Here is a 19,437-nt window from a genome sequence, read left to right as displayed (position 1 = left end):
ATAAGTTGGTTGGTTCTTGGGCCATCTTGGATTTGAGGTTTCCCTTAAGTATGTCCCAATTTGAAGTGCTTTCTCCTGGATAGAAAAGATGGACCACTTTGGAGATGAACATTCCCCCCTTCTCTGTCATTTTGGTAGATTAGAGCCTCTGTCCCCATGAGGGGCCCGCTTCCTCCCTGCTTCTTCTTAAAGCTTTGCATGTAGGCTTTAGCCACGTTTCTAGTAGTTCTTGCATTTTCACAAGCTCTGCTCATGCTGTTTTATGAGCCCACACCACTGTCTTTGGGTCTGTCCTGGATTATGGGCAGGTGCCTGTGTCTTTGGACACATCCTTAGAGCCCCCTGTGCATGGCCTTGCCATTGGCAGCTGCTTCCTCCTGGTTCCTTTTTCCGGGATTATCATGCTTTAGATGATCAGAATCCACTTGTTGGAGGCCAGGCCTTGTCCTTCAAAATGCCTTCCCTTTTGGGATCTCTGCTCATACTATTCCTTTGTCTCAACTTCTAAACACTGGTTTTCTGGAAGACTAGGCTAAACAATTGTTTTTGTCCTAAGGCTTTTTCTTCCCTCCTTTGAACTCTGAATTGACAAGGTTACTTCCTCCCAATGTGGTATTCTTGTTACTGTTTTGCTAATTAAGGTTTTGTTTTGTTTTTTTTAAACATAATTTACTAGGCTTTGCTTTCTGGTCAGAATCGAGATCTGGGTAGCAATTCCCTTCTTCCATCTTCATCTGTGTGAGAGGCAAACTCTTTAGTAAGGCAAGACAGGAATGTATCAGGTGCCCTGCTCTTGGCAGAAAAAGACTTTTAGTCTCTCTCGCAGATGTCCTCGTGCTCATGGTGGGTGATTTGAGTTCTGTCTTGCATCTGGGCCATTTTGTAAACTGTGTAGGAAAGAGTGGTTCATATCTTCTACCACATATTCCTCCATATGTTACCACAATAGCTACTTATTGTTCTTTTTCCTTCTCTCTTCACGCAGCTGTCCTCCAGTCTTAGGTGTGTGGAATTGTTGTCAGGGGTGGGGTGTGTGTGTGTGTGTGTGTGTGTGTGTGTGTGTGTGTGTGTCATTTGTAAGACCCTTCTCCTCTACTTTCTCTCTCAACTCCCTCCACCTCCCGTTATATCTGTTGATTAAGGTATATATGCCTTGAGTCTCATTCCGCTAAACTGGGGTGATGAAGATAAGTGGCATTTATCACTTCCAATTGAAAATTTATATTGGCTTTGTCAGTTGTATAGGGTCAAATGGATGGGGGCTATGTGTGGACCAGAAGCTGTGTTCGTGCCCTCCTTCTGTCTTATTTTCTCTTGATAGTTTGTCCATCTCTGTGGGTTTCGTAAAGTCATGCCTACATACTACAAAGAGCAGAGCATTTTTTCTCCCTGCCACTCAGATTTTAGCTTACAGCCAGCTTGGAGAGCCTAGTGTGTTTCGTTCCTACCGTCATCTACCCTGTGTCCTGGGGAAAGATGCCTTGTATCCTGCTGTAAGCCATGGCCTGTAGAATTGTTCTGATACACAGGCTGCCCATTTACTCAGTAAGTGTGTGTTGCAGCTCCTCTGCACTAAGCTCTGTGCTGGGCCTGATGGATGCAGAGATAAATGGGGCTGACCAGCAAACAGAGCAGGGAAAGGAGGCCTTTAGGAGGAAGGAGACAGGGTAACAGTACACTAATATCAGCAGCTCAGGGTTTGTTTGTCAAAGCCTCGTTTGTAGTGAAAAAAGGGACCTGGAGGTTAGAGTCTGAATTGGGTTGAATCCTGGCTCTGTCGGTCACTAGCAGTGTGACCTTGGGCAAGTTACCTCGACAGCCCTGGCTGCCACACCTGTAAATGGAGTCAGCCATTGGCTCTATTCCAGAAGCCTGTTAGGAGGCTTAAATATAGCATATTTTCTATATATAAAGTGCACCTGACGCATGGTTGGTGCGGTATACACGAAGATTCTTCTTTCTCTTTCGAAGTCGGCTGGAAGAAACAGAAATATCTGTGTCCTGTAGCCTTTCACTTTCCTTCCCAAGACTCCACCGTGGTTGACATCCCTGCTGTGCTCAGGGCTCATTTCCAAATAAGTCGGAAGTGGTCAGCAGTAGCGGTTTGGGGCCTCAGCCTGCTCTTTATCATATTTGGGTTATACTCTCCAGGAAGATGCCGGGTCTTTCTGTCATACTCTGAGTTCCAGCAGGTCCTTCTTTCCCCCTCCGAGGTCAGCATGGGGTCCCCATCTCCACCCACCTCCTGCTGTAACAAGCAGGTCAGCTTGCTTCTGGGGCACTCAGGCTGGGGGTCAACTATAGGACCAAAGCATACTGCCCCTGAGAATCCCTAGACTTAATTTTTAAGAAGAAATACACGCAGATGGTAGAAATCCAAACAATACAGAAAGATATAAAATGAAAAGGGAAAAAAATGGAAAATGGTACTAGCTTCTCTCTAGTGCCTACTCCCCTGGGGTCAACTCTGTCGATGTTTTAGGGGGTAAATACCTCCAGAAAAATGTTAAGCATCCACAAATCTGTATATCTTCTCCCTCTGCCTTAAACAAAACAAAACAAAACAACAAAACCACCCAAGTGGTATATTTTACATTCTGTTTAGTACATTTTTATTTTTGGAAATTTAAGAAACACAAAAAAGAAAATGCTACCTATATTACCACCATTTATGAATAACCACTAATGAACCTTTTGGTGTGTTTGCTTCTTGTCTATGTGAATATACTTTAAAAGTTACTTAAGTAATGTGAATGCAGCTCCATTAAAAAAAAAATGAGAACAGAAACAAAAAAGCCAAAGTATCATCATGTTCTTTGTCTGCTTTTCCATTTTTTAACACCCAGTTCCCCTCACAGTGGCGGATGCAACCCTGCCACGCTCTTTCAGCAGGCTGTGCCACACTCTGCTATGTGGAGATGCTGCCATTTATCTGACCATCTCCTCAGTGGTAGACATTTAGGTTCTGACCAATTTTTTTGCCATTAAGATACTTTAGGAACATATTTGTAGGATGATTTCCTAGCTAAGTAATTACTGGGCCTAAGGTTTGAACATTTACAATTTTGATAGATATAGCCAAAAATATTCTAGTTTATATCCCTGTTGAGTGTATGAGAGAGTGCCTTTTCCTCAGCAATCTTTGCGTAAACTCAAGAGTTTGTTTGTTTGTTTTTTGGCCTCACGGCTTGCAGGATCTTAGTTCCCCGACCAGGGATCGAAGCCGTGCCCCCTGCAGTGGAAGCTCAGAGTCCTAACCACTGGACAGCCAGGGAAGTTCCTTTTTTGTTTCGTTTTTGGTCAAACATTAAAAAAAAAAATTCGCCATTCTGGTGAAGTTATTGTTACTGTTTTTATAAACATTTCTCTTTTAATGAGTTGCATCGAGCATCTTTTGTTTGTGTTTCTTTGGCTTTGAACTGCCTGTTCTTATTCTTTGGCCATTTTTATATTGGTTTGTTAATCTTTTACCATTGATTTGCCAGAGTTAAGTTAACCTTTTATCTGTCATGTGTTGCAAGTATTTAAAAAACTTTGTCATTTACAGTGTAACTTCTAAGCCTCTTGTCTTTTCGTTGAAGGTTGGTCCTTTGTGGCTCCCCAGGGAAGGTCCTGGAGAGTAAGAGCAAGGGCGAGGGTGGGGACCACAGGGAAGGTCATGCTCCTCTTCTGGGCAGTGTGGCTCAGTGCTTTTAAAGGCTTTTTGTACTGGGTTCCTTCCCCGTTTTAAGTTTTAGCTTTGTTTTAGGTCTGGATTTTCCCCCATCACATTAATGAAAATCAATTAGCAAAATAGAAAACCGCTTTTACCTCCCAACCAAATGTTTGGGAATGTGTGTGCCAACATGAAGGACCCGATGATGTACTTCTGTGTGTCTTTTTTTTCAGTGACCTTCTAAGATCGGAAAAAAATCTGCTGTTAGATTTGTTTGTTTAGATCACTTCCTGGGGAGGCCCATCAGTTGCTCCTCTCTGACCTGTGCAGAGGTTCTAGAAGAGGGACATACTCTTTCTGCCCCTATAGACGTAGAGGAAAACCATCATTTCAACCAAGACTTATCTGTTTGTCATGTCTTATGCTCCCGAGCTGGGCTAGATGAAAAGAGATGTGTGACACCTCTCTCCAGCCTTTCGTCTCTCTGAAATCTGGGAGATATTGTGGCAGCGCACAATTTATGTCCTTTATAGCACAAATCATGATGTGTAATTAAAAAAAAAATCTTGTTTGTTGTGTACTTCCTGCACTAAAACGTGAGCTCCATGGGGGTGCAGGCCTTATTTGTCATGTTCTCTGTTGTTTCCCAGCACCTTCCAAACCAGCGTGTGGCACGTGCCAGGCACTCCGGGTTTGCCAAGTGATGGCAATCTGGGTAGGTGAGGTCAAGTGCTGTGAGTGCCACATGTCTCCCCATCCCCTCGATGGCTGCAGAGCCAGGGACGGGGGCTTTGGAGGGACCTGGCTCTTTAGAGAGATAACACATGATGCCAGGACAGCATGTCCTGGTCCTGCAGCCTTGTGACTCCTCATAACCTCCTTGTTCACTGTTCAGGGCTCCGGGGGCCCAGTGTTGTAGGTTTCAGGTTGAAAGGAGAGGTCCAGTGATTTCTGAGCCAGACATGGATGCCCCACCCCTAGCTGGAGAGCTGGGGAGGCTAGGTCAAGGGCCAGGTGGAGCTGGAGCAGGACGGAGAGTGACTGTGTAGGTTGCACTACAGTTCTGCTCTTCTCTCCTTGGAGGAGGGCTGTGCAGCATCCAGCGCCCACTGGGCATGAGCTGCTTTCTTGCTCAAGACTCGACTGGGCAGCCCCTGGTCTGTGGCTAAGCCACTTGGCGGAACTGCCTGGAAGCCCATAGCTGCTGTTCCCTGGCCACAGGGCCTGGGGGTATGGGTGACAGCCTCCAAGTAGAATTTGGAGAGTAAGCTTCTTTGCCTCTTTAAAAAGTATATATGCTAATTGTAAGTCACTTAGAAAATTAAGATATAATAAAGAAAATTAAGGCACCTGTAATCCTATCTTTGAGATGTATAATTATCAATATTAACATTGTACTGTGAATGCACTTCCATATATATGTATATGTATACACACGAATATAAATAGGTATACATATAGAACTGTACTGTACATAAAGCTTTGTAGGTTGCTTTTTCTCATACTGTCAGATAAATTTAAGGAAATTTCAGATTGGGAATTGTGCTGCAAAAGAAAAAAAATAAAGTGCTACTGCTGATAGCGACAAGGTGACTGAGACACTTAGGAATCCATTTCGCATTAAATATTCTTCCGAAACATCATTTTAATGATTGAAGAGTGTATAGATAAATTCTTTTTGAACAAGCAACCTCTATTGCTTGTTGCTGGGCATTTGGTTTGCTAGCCATTTCTAGTTAAGGTGAACAACTCTTAGAATATACATAGCCTTAAAGCTCCACCTGTGATTAGTGCCATAGGGTAAAATTCTAAAATTCTACAGTTCTTGAATTCTAGAATTTCAGAGCTAAAGGTTGGTTTGCACTTTAAGGCCTATGTACATTTTCAGCCCCCATTTTGGCTGTTGGTATCATGGACAGTCTTGGGCAGATGTTGTACCCTTTGCTTTACCACGGGGTGGTGGGAAAGAGGCTTTGGGAGCAGTGAGAATGGGGTTCAGACTCCAGCCCTGCTGGGGACAGCCAGCTCAGACCTTGAAGTGATCGCGTAGCTTCTCTGAGCCTATGTTTTCTCATTTATAAAATAGGATGCGTCCTCCTGGGGCGGGTCTGAGGGCTCCCCGTTGGAAGTGCTTAGCACACGTTTAGCTCAGAGCCCTCCCTGGAAGCAGGGGCTCCCTTCTCCCTGCTCCTTTCTGGCTGCTGCTTGCTTGCTGCCAGCTCTGTGCTAAGGAGCTTGCTAGGACTCAGCCCACAGCAGCACCTCTCCTTCCCAAGTCCTCCTCTTTTCTTCTGGCCTGCAGAGTGCCCAGGTCAGCCCCCTCCTTGTAGGAGGGAGGGGAGTGGGTGAGCCTGGCCCACAGCAGGGTTGGTGCCCTCCTGCTGGGAGTGCAGAGGAGGTCTTATTTACCAAGGTGCACCACACGCTGGTACCACGCTCTGCCTGATTCAGACTTTTGCATCACTCTTGGCACCGAATCAGTCTTGGGAAGGGATGGATGGCTTCATTCTCTCAGGACATGTGCACCCCACCCCCCAGCTGTCTAGTTTAGGTGGTGTGGGAGAGAGAAGGAGACTCAGGGCTAGGATGCCTAAGCCCGCTTCTCTCCCAGTGTTCTGGATCCCCCTCCACCCAGCGCCTGGAGCTATTAATAGCACCTTAAATGAGATGGGTGTGAGTGGGATCCCAGCTGCCCACCCCAGTGGGACTCTGGCACACTGTGGGGGGTGGTTTGGGGGGCAGAGCAATAATAGCAAACACTAATGCAGTGCTTACTATGTGCCAAGCACCGTTCTTAGTAATTTACATAATGCATATGTATTAATTCAGTTAATATAGGTAGGTTCTGTTATTATCCTATTTAAGAGATCAGGAAACTACGGCACAAAGGGATTAAAAACTTCCCCAAGTTCACACACTTGGTAAGCGGTGGAGCTTGTGAAGGGGATGATGCCTTGGGACCTGGGGCTTGTTCCTTCCTGTCTTGTCCTCAGATCGGCCTTGCTGGTGAGCTGCGCTTCAGGCCCCAGCCTCTGTTTCTCTCCGTTTCTCTGGCTCACCTAGGCTTAGGATGCTGATTACTCCCGAGTCTTTTCATGTGGCCCCATGATGGAAGATTTGGTGGGGGATTTATAAGGGGCACCATCCTCTTCCCTCCACGTTCTGGCAAAGACAGGCATGCAACAGTATTTTTTTTTAATTTTATTGGTGTATTGTTAATTTACAATGTTGTGTTAGTTTCAGGTGTATAACAAAGGGATTCAATAATACATCTACATGTATTCATTCTTTTTTAGATTCTTTTCTCATTTAGGTAATCACAGAATATTGAATAGAGTTCCCTGTGCTGTCCTTGTTGTTTATCCATTCTATATATACTAGTTTGCATCCCAAATTCCCACTCCATCCCTCGCCCACCCCACTCCCTCTTGACAACCACAAGTCTGTTCTCTGTGAGTCTGTTTCTGTTTCATAGACAAGTTCATTTGTATCATTTTTTTAACATTCCATGTATAGGTGATATCATTTGATATTTGTCTTTCTCTTTCTGACTTACTTCACTTAATATGACAATCTCTAGGTCCATCCATGTTGCTGCAAATGGCATTATTTTATTCTCTTTAATGGATGAGTAGTATTCCATTGCATATATATATATATACCACATCTTCTTTATCCATTCATCGGTTGGCAGGCATTTAGGTTGCTTACATGTCTTGGCTATTGTAAATAGCGCTGCTGTGAACATTGGGGTGCATGTATCTTTTGTATTAGAATTTTCCTCTTTTCTGGATATATGCCCAGGATTGGGATTGCTGGATTGCATGGTAATGGAACGGTATTTTGAGAGAGCTCCCACAGCTCCCTCATTGCCACCCTTACCCTAGAGGTTCCTCCCCAGGCAAAGGGCTCTGTGGCCTGGTCCCTGGCCCCCACCACACTTGGTAGGTAGGTGACCTTGCCTATTATTGCATTGCAGTCTAGCACATGGAACAGTTAACCTTCTCTACAGAGCAAGGGAATTTCAGATGCAAACTACAGGGAGGCCGAGGCAAGTCACAGTATCCATTCCAGGCTTAGCATGGGCTTAAAATATTTTATAATCCCTTTCAGACATTCCTTGTCTCAGTGCCTGTGGCTTTTTGGTGGGAAGACCCTTCTTTCCTTCAGACATGAGCCCTCAGGGCTGTGTTTCTGGGCCCTTTCGCCTCCACTGTCCTTGTCCAGGCCAAAGGGGTAGGAGCCTGTCCCACGTGACTCTCTTGGCTTCTGGCTGAACCTGCTGTGTTCCTCTGCTGGTGGCCCCTGGCAGCACCCCGGGAATCCTGTTTTCTCTCCCTGACTCTTCTCTGGCTCAGAGCTCAGCACCCCCCTTGCGGATCTTTACTTAGCCTGGTATGGTACTCCAGATTAGCACATTCTTGCTTTCCTCTCTCCAGGCTTCTGTACCCCACAGCTGTCTACAAAGCCTCTTTGGCTCTTAATGGCTTTGCCCCTGTGACGTCAGCCAGCCTGTCCTCCTGACTGGGTTGAAGGTCTTGCCTTCATTGCGTGGCCTGGTTTTTATATCCATTCAAGGATTTCTGATAAATACATACCTGGCTGTCAATTACCAGTCTTCGTGGGAAATTCTTACTATGTTTCTCTTAGAATTTAAAAATACTGCTCTTTCCAATTTTCTTATTTTGCCACATTGAATCCAGTTTTACAGATGAGGAAACCCTTTTCAGAAAGGTAGATTGGCTTTCCTGACACAAGCTAGGAAGTGCAGAACCGGGATGCAAATTGTGTGCGATTCCCAAGACCAGGTTTGTTGTGCTAGGCCAATCCAGCTCCTCTACCAGGTAAGGAATTGTGTGTAAACCTGGAGGTGGAATGTGAACCCAGGTATTCTGGCTGTAGATTCTCTTTTACCTAATGCCACACACGCTAACGTGTCTATAGCAAAGAGAGCAAGCAGAACCTGCAGTGCGTGCTCTGAGTTTAGGAGGGGCCGAGGGACATGCACTTGGGTTTGGGCCTTGGTGTGTCCTCATTTAGCACAGCTGTGGTTGGTTAGAGCACAGAGCTGGTTTCCAGGCAGTGGTCTCACAGGGCTGCAGACAGAAACCCAGCCTATAGTCTTGCTGGTGACTTGTATATATCAGGGTTTCTTGGTTATATCAGGATGTTCCAGCCTCAACTCAGAGGTGATGGAGAGGGCCCCTGTGCTGTGACAGTTATGTTGATGGTTTACAGTGGTGAGTGCCTTTCTGATAACAAAGCACACTTAGAGGTATTCTTTCATTAGATGCTTTCAATGGCTCTGTGAGGGAGAGGGCCAGGCAGGTATTTTAACCCCCAACTTACAAATGTGGAACAGGCTCAGAAAGGTAATAGCCTCTCCAAGGCTGTGCAACCAGAAATTGACAAATTCCAGACCAAGCCCAAGTCTCTCATGATTGTAAATCCAATGACCTCATGTTGCCTCTGAGTAAATTTGACAACTTCAGTTCTTCCTCTCTGGGCTTCAGTTCCTATGTGCCTGTAGGGGGCGATAGAGGTCTTTCTATTTTGGGTGCTCTGAGTACTTTTTCTCTTGAACCCTTTGAACTTATCAGTCTTACAGCACATTATCTCTCTGGATTAGAAGCATTTTCTGTGTGTCTACCTCCCCTCATGCCCTCACTCCCCAGTTTGAGTTCTTTCAGATTGGGACTCTTCTATCTGGTCTTGACGTCTAGCACAGTGTGTGGCCCATAGTAGGAGCTCGATAAATGCTTGTTGAATTGAAATACATGCAAATGAAATTGGCCAGCGTCTCCTCCTCCTTCTCATAGTGCGTGGGAAAGGAAAATAACCTTTTTCCTTGGTCCATCTAAATAAATGAAGTTGAAGGTGGCAAAACTCAGGACCTGTGCAGTGTCCTTAGATGGCCACCAGGTGGCAGTGTGACCCCATGGCGACCTTGTTTTCTGCCTGCTCTCTAGGAGACTGAATTATCTGGGCCGCTGTTGGGAGATTGCCTCTGCAAAGCCAGTTTGCATTTGGTGATCTGAGACTGACAAATCTCGGTCTCTGCCCCTCCTCTGAAAGTTACGTGTTATCGTGGAAAAGGTTTAGGCTTTGGAATCCACCACGCCTGGTTTCCAACCCCGGCTCTGCCTTTGCCCAGGAACTGAGCCTGGGACACACTACTTCTCTGAGCCCCAGTTTCCGCATCCTGTAAAATGGGCAGCCGTTGTACAATTAGGAAAGGACCAGCATATCATAGACCATAGCATAACTGAATGTTAGTTTTATTTTTGGAAATTCCTGTGTTTGCTTTTCCCTGCCCTCTGTAATCTGGCTCCGTCCTGGCCATCTGATCTTACTCACCAAGCTTCATGCACTTTCCAGCAGGTCTGTTAGTGCTCCTGATGCATCACCCACCACCCCAGGGTACCTCTTGGTACCAAGATGACTGCCATGGCACTAGGTGTCATATGCAGGAGAGGTGGTGTGCATTCCTTGTGCTCCTTTTAAGAGGCCTCAGCAGACTTCCTATAAAGTTCTTCTTGACCAGTGTCAGGTCTTAGTAAAGGGCCTGGCTTAGACTAGTCAAGATTCAGCCCTTCAGGGCAGGAATAAAGACACAGATGTAAAGAATGGACTTGAGGACACGGGGAGGGGGAAGGGTGGGCTGGGACGAAGTGAGAGAGTGACATGGACATATATATACACTACCAAATGTAAAATAGATAGCTAGTGGGAAGCAGCCCCGTAGCACAGGGATATCAGCTTGGTGCTTTGTGACCACCTAGAGGGGTGGGATAGGGAGGGTGGGAGGCAGACGGAAGAAGGAGGAGATATGAGGATATATGTATACGTATGGCTGATTCCCTTTGTTATACAGCAGAAACTAACACACCATTGTAAGGCAATTGTACACCAATAAAGATGTTAAAAAAAAAAAAAAGATTCAGCCCTTGAGGCAGGTGAGGGCACCAGGCTGCTTTAATACCCCTGGCCACCTGGTCCATGGAAGAAGAGGGGACAAGGACGAGGCCCGTGAGTTAAGTAACTTGCTCAAGGTTGCAGATCTAGTAAGAACCAGGATTCAAACCACACCGGGCTGACTCCTGAGGCTATCTGTTGGTTGAAAGGACATTGCTCGGGATTTGATATGCTGGGTTTAGGGATCTTGGAGGTACCTTTTCTAACTGATCTGGAGTCTGCCCTGTCTCTAGGCCCCTTTCCATTGTTGTTTGGGTTTTTCTTGGTCTGTCTTTCTGCCCAGGTGTCCTTTACCCTCTGTCTCCCAATGCTCAACTCTGCTCGCCTTCTGGAATAGACTTCGTGCCCATAGCTGGGCCTTTCCCCTGAATGGTCAAGGGTGCTCTCAGAGTAGCTGTCGAGACCCCACGAGGGGTCATCTTGAGGTTCCTTTTAGAGCAGATGAGGGAGCTGCAGAGCTCTGAGTCGGGGCTTAGGAGAAGGAAGTGCAGGGAAAGTGCTAAGGGCTGGTGTTGGACCAGGGTCGGGAGAGTCGGTGGTGTGTCGGTGGGGATGTGGGCGAGTGCGTGGGCCAGTGCGTGGGCCAGGCCTTGCAGTAGGTCCAGATGGCGCAGCAGCCTGCTGCCCCGCTGAGGTTACTCAGGAGATGTTTGGCTTGCAGATGCTTCAGGACTGCCCCAAGGCCCGCCGGGAGGTGGAGCTGCACTGGCGGGCCTCCCAGTGCCCACACATAGTGCGGATCGTGGACGTCTATGAGAACCTGTACGCGGGGAGGAAGTGCCTGCTGATCGTCATGGAGTGGTGAGCAGCCCTTCCGCTTTACTCCTGGCCCAGCCTGATCCCACTCCCCACCCAGGCCTCTCACCTTCTGAGGACTGCCAGATGGGGACTTGGAAGCTTAAAATGTAAACGCCTGATTTTTGGAGGGGCAGTGGGGAGAGTGCTAGTGGGATGCTATGTCCTCAGATCTGACTGTGGCTTTGTTTTAGTTTGGATGGTGGAGAACTCTTCAGCCGAATCCAGGACCGAGGAGACCAGGCATTCACAGAAAGAGGTAGAAAGGGTCTGTTGTGGGGCCTGGGCTTGGGCAGGCAGGGGCACGGGGTGTCTGAAGGGGCTCTCGTGAGAGGTGCGGAGGCCTGCTGCCTTCTCCGGCTCGCCGCTGGGGCCTTCTTCCTCAGCTGAGCCAGGGCTGCTCCTCATTCCCTGGTTTCTGGGGGGCGGGAGTGGACGTAGGGAGCCTTAGGCTGTGTGGGGGGATCGGTGTATTGGGTTTTCAAACCTAATGACACATCTTGTGACTTTCCTTCCCGCTCCCACATTCCCTCTTCTCTGCAGAGGCATCAGAGATCATGAAGAGCATCGGTGAGGCGATCCAGTACTTACACTCAATCAACATCGCGCATCGGGATGTCAAGGTACCAGCTGTTCTTTTTGTCCCCCCCCCAAGTCCCCCCAACTCAAGATGCCATGGAGGCCGTAGGGGTCAGGGTCGTGGTGACCCTAGGGAGGGTCCCCAGAGTCATCCTGCATCCCCGCTGCCCGGTTCCTGAGCGAGAGTGGGGCGGAGTGCCACTCTCTACCCCGCAGGCCCTGCCCTCGCTGGGCAAACCCGTACCCCAGTCATGAAGCCTTGTGAGGCCACCCTCACCCTGCGGCGCTCCTCAGCCACACCTCACCACCACACCTTCGGTCTCTGTCACTGCAGTGTTCACTGCGGTTCTCTGCATCAGTGTCTGACTCCCATGCACGCTGTAAGCTCTTGGGAGGCAGGGAGCTGAGGGTCCTCACCCTCAGCTGTGCAGATCACAGGGGCTGGACAAATGGTTGTTGAATGGAGGAAGAAGGGAAGGAAAGGAGGGAGGGAGGGAGGGAGTGATAGCCCCTCACAGGTTCAGCAGAGGTTCTATTTATGTCTCTCTCTCTGTAGCCTGAGAATCTCTTATACACCTCCAAAAGGCCCAACGCCATTCTCAAACTCACTGATTTTGGCTTTGCCAAGGAAACCACCAGCCACAACTCTCTGACCACTCCTTGTTACACGCCATACTATGTGGGTAAGTCCAGAGGAGGCCTGGGGAGCTTGTCTTCCCCAGAGCTTTTCTCAAACCCTCCTCTTGCCAGGCTCAGGGCCACAGGTCCTAGGAGAGTTGAGTCCTCAGGCCCTTTCTAGCACTGGTTCTGATGTGACCCTACCCAAACTAGGGCTCGTCAGAACTCAGCTGGGACTGAAGCATTATAGGAAATTATCTGCCTGAGATTATGGGTGGGATTTTGCACACATGCACGCTTTTCCTGAGAAGAGCTGTCATTCCCATCAGATTCCCAGTGGAGTCTGGGATGCAAATTTGGTTCAGGAGCCCCAGCTGACTGGCACAGAATAAACTCTCAAAACGTGTTTGTCAAATTAAATGGTAGTCTGAAAGGCTTTGCAGTTCAAGACTTGTTTTATCTTGAGATTCTAGCCCTAGGGCTCTCCTGGAGAAGGGTCTTCTGGTCTCTTTTGTCCAACCCTGGGTCTGGGCTATGACTGTTCCCCTTCCCAGCCCAGCTAAGGTCCCATCAAGATGGGTTGAAGGGTTGGATGGGGAGCACCAGCCACCGAGGAACTGCGGTGGATCCCAGTGTTCTGAGGGCCAGGCCCACCCACGTTGACCTTTGGTTTGCAGCTCCAGAAGTGCTGGGCCCAGAGAAGTATGACAAGTCCTGTGACATGTGGTCCTTGGGTGTCATCATGTACATCCTGTGAGTGTGTGGGGAGGGACCTGGGGGAAGTGGGGCTGGGCTGGGCTGGGCTGGGGCAGGGGTGGGATGAGAAGAAGAGGCAAAGATTAGCGTTCCCCTTCTGGATGGGAGATGCCCTGAGAATCCCCTGCATGTCCCTGTCTCTCTGCGTTTAGTGGATTCTGACAGCTAAATGCTATAAATTAGCTTATGGGCAGGAAAATGTGTGGTTTAGATACTCAGTATGTTGGATCCCCGGGCCCTGTCCTTGACTTTGTATATTGTACCTGAGTCAGTGAGTCCCAATTTCTCTGTGACCTTTGCAAGGAGAAGCCTGTGTCTCGCTCTACTCCTGGCGCAGGACCCTAAATAACATCAGCTCTGTCCCTCTCTTCCCACTTCCTCTCGGCTCAGGCTGTGTGGGTATCCCCCCTTCTATTCCAACCATGGCCTTGCCATCTCTCCGGGCATGAAGAGTCGCATCCGAATGGGCCAGTATGAATTCCCCAACCCAGAATGGTCAGAAGTATCAGAGGAAGGTAGAGAACCCACGTGTACATGTGCGTGTGTGCAGGTGTGTGTGCGTGTGCAGGGGTGGTCTCACGTGGGTGGCGTGGATGTGGATCTGCACCTGGCCCACAGCTGCTGGGTACGTCCTGTCTGTGTGAAGGGCCTGTGGCAGAGCTGGGGTATGGGGCGCGTGGGGCTGTCAGGGCTGGAGCCGTAATGGTCTTCAAGGCTGGCTCCTTGGGTGGTGTGTGTCCATGCCCCTTTGAATCTGTTTTTTCCCTGAAAACTGTGGGAAGGAGCAGCAGAAGGGGGGTGGCCCCTTAGCCATCTCTGTCCCCTCCCCGCACCTCGCTTTCCCCCACAGTGAAGATGCTCATCCGGAACCTGCTGAAGACAGAGCCCACCCAGAGGATGACCATCACCGAGTTCATGAACCACCCCTGGATCATGGTAAGCCTGGTGGGCCGGAGGGGCCTGGGTTCACGCGGACTGTCCCTTGGGGCTCCACCCCACCCAGGCTTTCACCCTGACACTTTTCTCTATCCCCAGCAATCAACGAAGGTCCCTCAAACTCCACTGCACACCAGCCGGGTCCTGAAGGAGGACAAGGAGAGGTGGGAGGACGTCAAGGTGAGGGGACCACTGGCCAAGAGGGGCTCAGAGGGTGCGCGCCAAGGTGCTTGGCTGTGAGAGGCTGTGCTGGCCCAGAGGGGTTGCTTCTGTACTTGCTCACCCCAGGGGGTGTCTGTTACAACAGGAACAGCGGTTCTGAGCCACTTCCCTGCTGGGTTGTGGGCAGAGGTTCTGTGTTTGGTCTAAAGTTGGCCGTGGCTGTTTTCTACAAGCCCTCTACTGTCTGGGTCTCTAAAGGGACCTGAAAGGTCATCTGGTACCATCTCCTCGCTTTGCAGACTAGGAAACTGACGTCCGGGGGGGGGGCGCGACCTGGTCAAGGTCACGCAGCTAGTGATTGGCTGGGGCAGACATGAACCCAGGTCTCCTGACTCCTGGTCGGCACTCTTTCTGCCTTCCCCTGGGGTCGCTGGAGGGCTCTAGGAGAGCGGTGGCAGCACGGTGGCCAGGCTCTGCTGACCCAGCCCTGGGCCCGTCACCCGGCCTGCCCTCTGTCTCCTCTGCTCCCACCCGTCACCCGCATCCTGCCCTCGCTTTGCCTGTCGCCTCTCACGGCTCTCTCGGTCACTGCCCCCCAGGAGGAGATGACCAGTGCCTTGGCCACGATGCGGGTCGACTATGAGCAGATCAAGATCAAAAAGATTGAAGACGCATCCAACCCTCTGCTTCTGAAGAGGCGGAAGAAAGCTCGGGCCCTGGAGGCCGCGGCCCTCGCTCACTGAGCCACTGGGCCCGTCCTGCTCCACTGGAGGACAAGCAATAACTCGTGACCTGAATCTATTTTTTAAATGAAGAGACACAGAACTGTCCACTCCCGCCTCCCCTCCTCCTCAGCCTCATGGAGCCCGGACCTCGTCATAGGCTGAATTCTGCCTTTGGTTCTGGCCACCCCTGAGAGGGAGAGCCTGGAAGGCTGGGAGGGCGTGGAGAGAAGGAGCAAGGTGCTCTTGAACCTGTGCTCATTTTGCAGTTTTATCGATAATTTGACTTAGAATTTTTATGAAACTTCTTTTATCGTTCTTGCCCTCATTCCTGCTCCTTCCCCCCAAACCCTTTCCTGTCTGGATACTACAAGGGTTTGGGGTTTGTTAAAGGATATTTGTGGAAACTGTTATAGGGGGCGTCCCTGTGTCGTGCCACCAGCCCTGTAATTTCCCCACTACAGCCCCAGGTCCCCGCTGGCTGAGGCCTTCCGGGAGCTGCAGGCCGTGGAGGGCTGGGGCCAGGAGGCCACCCACCTCCTCTGCTGAGCCCTCAGACGTCACCGGTGTGCCAGACGGATAGGAGTGAGTGTGGTTGTGTGTGTGCGTGTGCCCGTGCCCGTGTGCCTGGATCAGTGCCTGGGCCTGTGCATTTGAGGGGCCAGGGGCGTGCAGGGCTGCAGAGGGTGGGCCTCTGTCGGGGCTCAGGAACTGCCTCCCTCCTCAGGCCTGCCCTGCCCGCGCTGGCTCTGCCAAAGTGCCTGGGAAGCGTGTCCAGATTCTGAGCCAGGCCGTCCGTGCCTGCCTCTGTGAGCGGGTCCTGGGAGGTGGAGAGGAGTGACTTAGCACTGGCACAGCGACCAGGAAGACTGGAGCCCCGCCCAGGACCCCACTCCCTGCTGAGTGCTGGCCCTGGTCCTCCGAGGCGCTCATCTACCACGTCATCTCTCTGCTTTCCCTTCCTGCCACTATTAACCCGCTCGTGTTTATTTTCTTACATTTTTTGCTGTTTCTCAACAGGCCCACTCTCAGCCCTCATGGGTGAGCCTGGGCAGTCGATGAGTGACACGGAGCTGCTGCGTTTCGTGTGCCTCTCGGGCTCTGGGGCGTCGGCAGCACCCTCTGGTGGGCAAAGACAGCACCACTCTTGCGGCCCTCCTGCAGATCTCCATCCGTGCGGCCTAGCGGGTGGGCGGGGGAGGCTTCACACCAAAGATGTCCCGATCCTGCCCCCTCCCCATCAGCCCCTTCCCCCCCGACCCCAAACAACTCAGCGTCGTGTGTCCAGGCCAGTGGGGGGGAGGGGGGAGGGCTTTCCCTCCCCAGTATTAATTTGCAGCAGTGTGGGGAGAGGTCCTCTGTGCCATGGTCCCTTGGGGCAGGGGTGACAGTAATGCTTCAGCTTTCATCTCCCTCAGGGGCAGGGTTGGGGGGCGCACCCAGGGTCTTCTCTGGGTGTGAGGGAAGGGCTACGAGTGCCCGCGGCGCCTCCCATCTCTGATGACGTGTCCAGCACTCAGATTGTTGTAAACTTGTTGTTTTGTATGAGCAAAATTGTCTTTACTAAACAGATTTAATAGTTGAAAGGTTTTCTTTCTCTTCCTTTGTGGGGCTCAGCCCCTCGACCCCCCACCTGTCCTCTTTCCACACGTGGAGAGCGGTTCTGTGAGTTGGGAGGGCAGAGTCCGTGTGTCCTGGGAGAGGAGGGGAGGGCTCCCGGGCGAGAGGGAGCCAGCGCACGCCCCGCTGAGGGCCTGGCCAGGACCTGGTATGGGGACACGAAGAGCAGGGCTGGTGCCAACCACGGTGCGGGGAGCCCATGCTCTTTTGCCAAGTATTGAATCAGGAGCCAAGCTGCTTCTCAGCCCAGCTCTTCGACTTGTTTAGCCACAATCAGGCGCTGACACCCTCAGCCTGGGGGGCTGGCTGGTATGAGGATTGTGAAGAAGTTGCTGGTGGTGAATTGGTTCAAATCCTGGGAAAGAGTCCAGAGGAGCAGGTCAGCGTAGGTCCTGAAAGTTCCAGGAGGAGGTGATAGGGGTCAGGCAGAAGCCAGAATACTCCACCTCAGACCTGGAAGAGGCCTCAGGGCTCCTATGACCCATTCCCCTCGATTCACAGATGAGAAGGCTGAGGCTCAGAGGTGGCGTATCTGAGACGCACAGTGAATTGGTTCACAGTGGGGCCCAAGATGGAAATCGGTCTATTGACCCCACTGCTCTCCCTCCCAGTCAGATGGAAAAATAGTCGTCGATAAGTTCACCTGCATTTTCTCACTTGATCCTCGGAGCTGTCAGGGAGAAAGGCAAGGCAGGATGGTTATCCCTGTTTAATGAACGAGGAAACTGACCAAGGGAGTGAAGGGATGTGCTGGGGATCCCGGAGCTAATGGGTTTGGACTAGAACTCAGGATCCCAAGGCCTGGGGTGGTCTCATCTTAAGACCTGGTCTCCTGCCTGGAGGAGAGGCCTGCTCGCTCCCCAGTCATCAGTGGGATCGCATCCCCCTGCTCGGGTTCGTGGCAGAGGCAGGGCACACCTGTGGCCCCATGGCCTCCCCCCGACAGCTCCCGAATGTGCTCGGCTCCTACCTTGAAACTCTACCCATCCCTCTAGGAACCACCATTCGAACGAAGCAGCATGAGGTTTTGCTTTCAGAGAAATCCAGTCATGTTGTCTGTGCTTATGTGGGTATCAGAGGTGATTGATAACAACTTGGGGGGAAGAGGGGATAAGGGGTGGTAGGGTGGGAATTGGGGTACAGGGGAAGGGCGTTGTCAGTGCTCTTCTGTCTTTGGAGGCCATGTTAGTTTTCTGTTGCTGTTGTAATACATTTCGTGGCTTAAAACACAAATTTAATATGTTAGATTTAGGAGGTCAGAAGTCTGATACAGTCTCCCTGTTCTAAAATCTAAGGTCTCAGCGGAGCTGTGTTCTGGAGGCTCTAGGAGGTTCTCTTGCCTTGTAAAGGCAGATGCTGGCTTGCATGGTTGCAGAGGGCAACAGGAGATGGTTCTTGAACACCCTTCAGCCGTGTGAGATGTAAGGAGGGCTTACGGACACTTGCAGGCACCTAGGAAGCACTGGTGCTGTGCTGGACTCTTTCCCTTGATCTCATCACCATCATAAAAGCCCTCTGAGGGAGTCAGTCTAGCCTCCAGTTTACCTGTAAGAAAACTCAGCATCAGAGAAGTAAAGTGACTCTCCCACGGCCTCATGACTAAGCAGAGGTCAGTCTGACTTGGGTCTCCTGCTTCCAAGTTTAGAGTTTCTTAAAAAACAACACCACCACCAAAGTCCTCTTGATAAGGGAGGCCAAGCAGGGAGACAGCTGGATTCCTCTCCACTGAGTAGAGGTGAATTTCCTTTTCTAGGGAATGGGGGCGGCACTCCTAGGCCCTGTGGCTGTTGAGGAATGCAGCAAGATGATGGATTTAAATGTTTGGTCAGGGGCCAGGTGGCCTTTATCACTATTGGTGTCCTACCCTCTGGTGGGCTGCCCTGCCCAGAGGGCACAGGGAAGCCCAGGTTTGGAGCAGGGTTGGTGGTCTAGGCTGAGTCCATGTTCCTGTCAGCTTGAGGGCATCACCTGTGCCTTGGGGTGAGGAGGCAGTTGGGTTGGTAAACAATAACAGAAAATTTGGGGTTTTCCTTTGACCGGGTTGGAGACAGGAAACGCGGACGGCTGGGAATGACAGTGGGTAGAGTGGGTAGGCTGGCCTGCTCAGGGTGCGAAGGAAATTCAGTTATTCAAGGGAGGAGGGTGGAGTTGAGGCTGGGGAAGGTGGCTGTCTCACCGCGCACACGCCCCCCCCCCCCCCCCGTGAATGTAAACAAACCTGTTGGGCGCTCTCCAGGGGGCCAGAGGGGGCTGGAGGAGGCTTTGGGAGCCAGCCTCTGATCAGCGCCAGGGGATACAGCCCCTCCCTGGCTCTGTCTCTTGAAGCCCATGTTTAGGGGCCACCCCAGGGGGAGGCTGGCTGAGTTGGGGAGTAGCCATTCTTTGGAAGGGACACCAGGCTCTGGTGGGGCCTTTTGGTGGACTCATCTTCCTTTCCCTGCACTCAGTCGGACCCAACATACTAAATCACCAAATAAATACCCAGGCACTTACTATATGTGCTATGCTTTGGGAAAAACCAAGTGTAAGACCCAGTTGCTGCCCAGCGAGATACAAAATCTGCGTGCAACCATCAGAGGCCTTGTCTTTTCTTTCTCTGCATCCGGAGGCCTGGACACG

General features: G+C 50.7%; 1 protein-coding gene across 2 annotated transcripts in view; it reads left to right on the top strand.

The window, feature by feature from the left end:
• MAPKAPK2 (MAPK activated protein kinase 2) overlaps positions 1–16,784 on the top strand; it is a 44,974-nt gene extending 28,190 nt beyond the window's left edge. Inside the window, exons 2-10 of one of the 2 annotated variants that reach the window (XM_082616563.1) lie at positions 11,292–11,431; positions 11,620–11,684; positions 11,969–12,048; positions 12,561–12,687; positions 13,300–13,375; positions 13,769–13,914; positions 14,229–14,314; positions 14,414–14,494; positions 15,076–16,784. In XM_082616563.1, coding sequence (XP_082472689.1) covers positions 11,292–11,431; positions 11,620–11,684; positions 11,969–12,048; positions 12,561–12,687; positions 13,300–13,375; positions 13,769–13,914; positions 14,229–14,314; positions 14,414–14,494; positions 15,076–15,219 — 945 coding nt within the window. In that variant the 3' untranslated portion in view covers positions 15,220–16,784. The remainder of the gene's footprint in view (positions 1–11,291; positions 11,432–11,619; positions 11,685–11,968; positions 12,049–12,560; positions 12,688–13,299; positions 13,376–13,768; positions 13,915–14,228; positions 14,315–14,413; positions 14,495–15,075) is intronic. The other variant, XM_082616564.1, reaches the window with a different exon arrangement.
• The last annotated feature ends 2,653 nt before the right edge of the window (positions 16,785–19,437 follow it).

The sequence above is a fragment of the Mesoplodon mirus genome (genome assembly GCF_964341445.2).
Source record: "Mesoplodon mirus genome assembly, chromosome: 3".
Taxonomy (NCBI): domain Eukaryota; kingdom Metazoa; phylum Chordata; class Mammalia; order Artiodactyla; family Ziphiidae; genus Mesoplodon; species Mesoplodon mirus.
The sequence above is the reverse complement of the archived record's forward strand: the minus strand, read 5'-3'. Positions and strand labels throughout refer to the sequence as shown.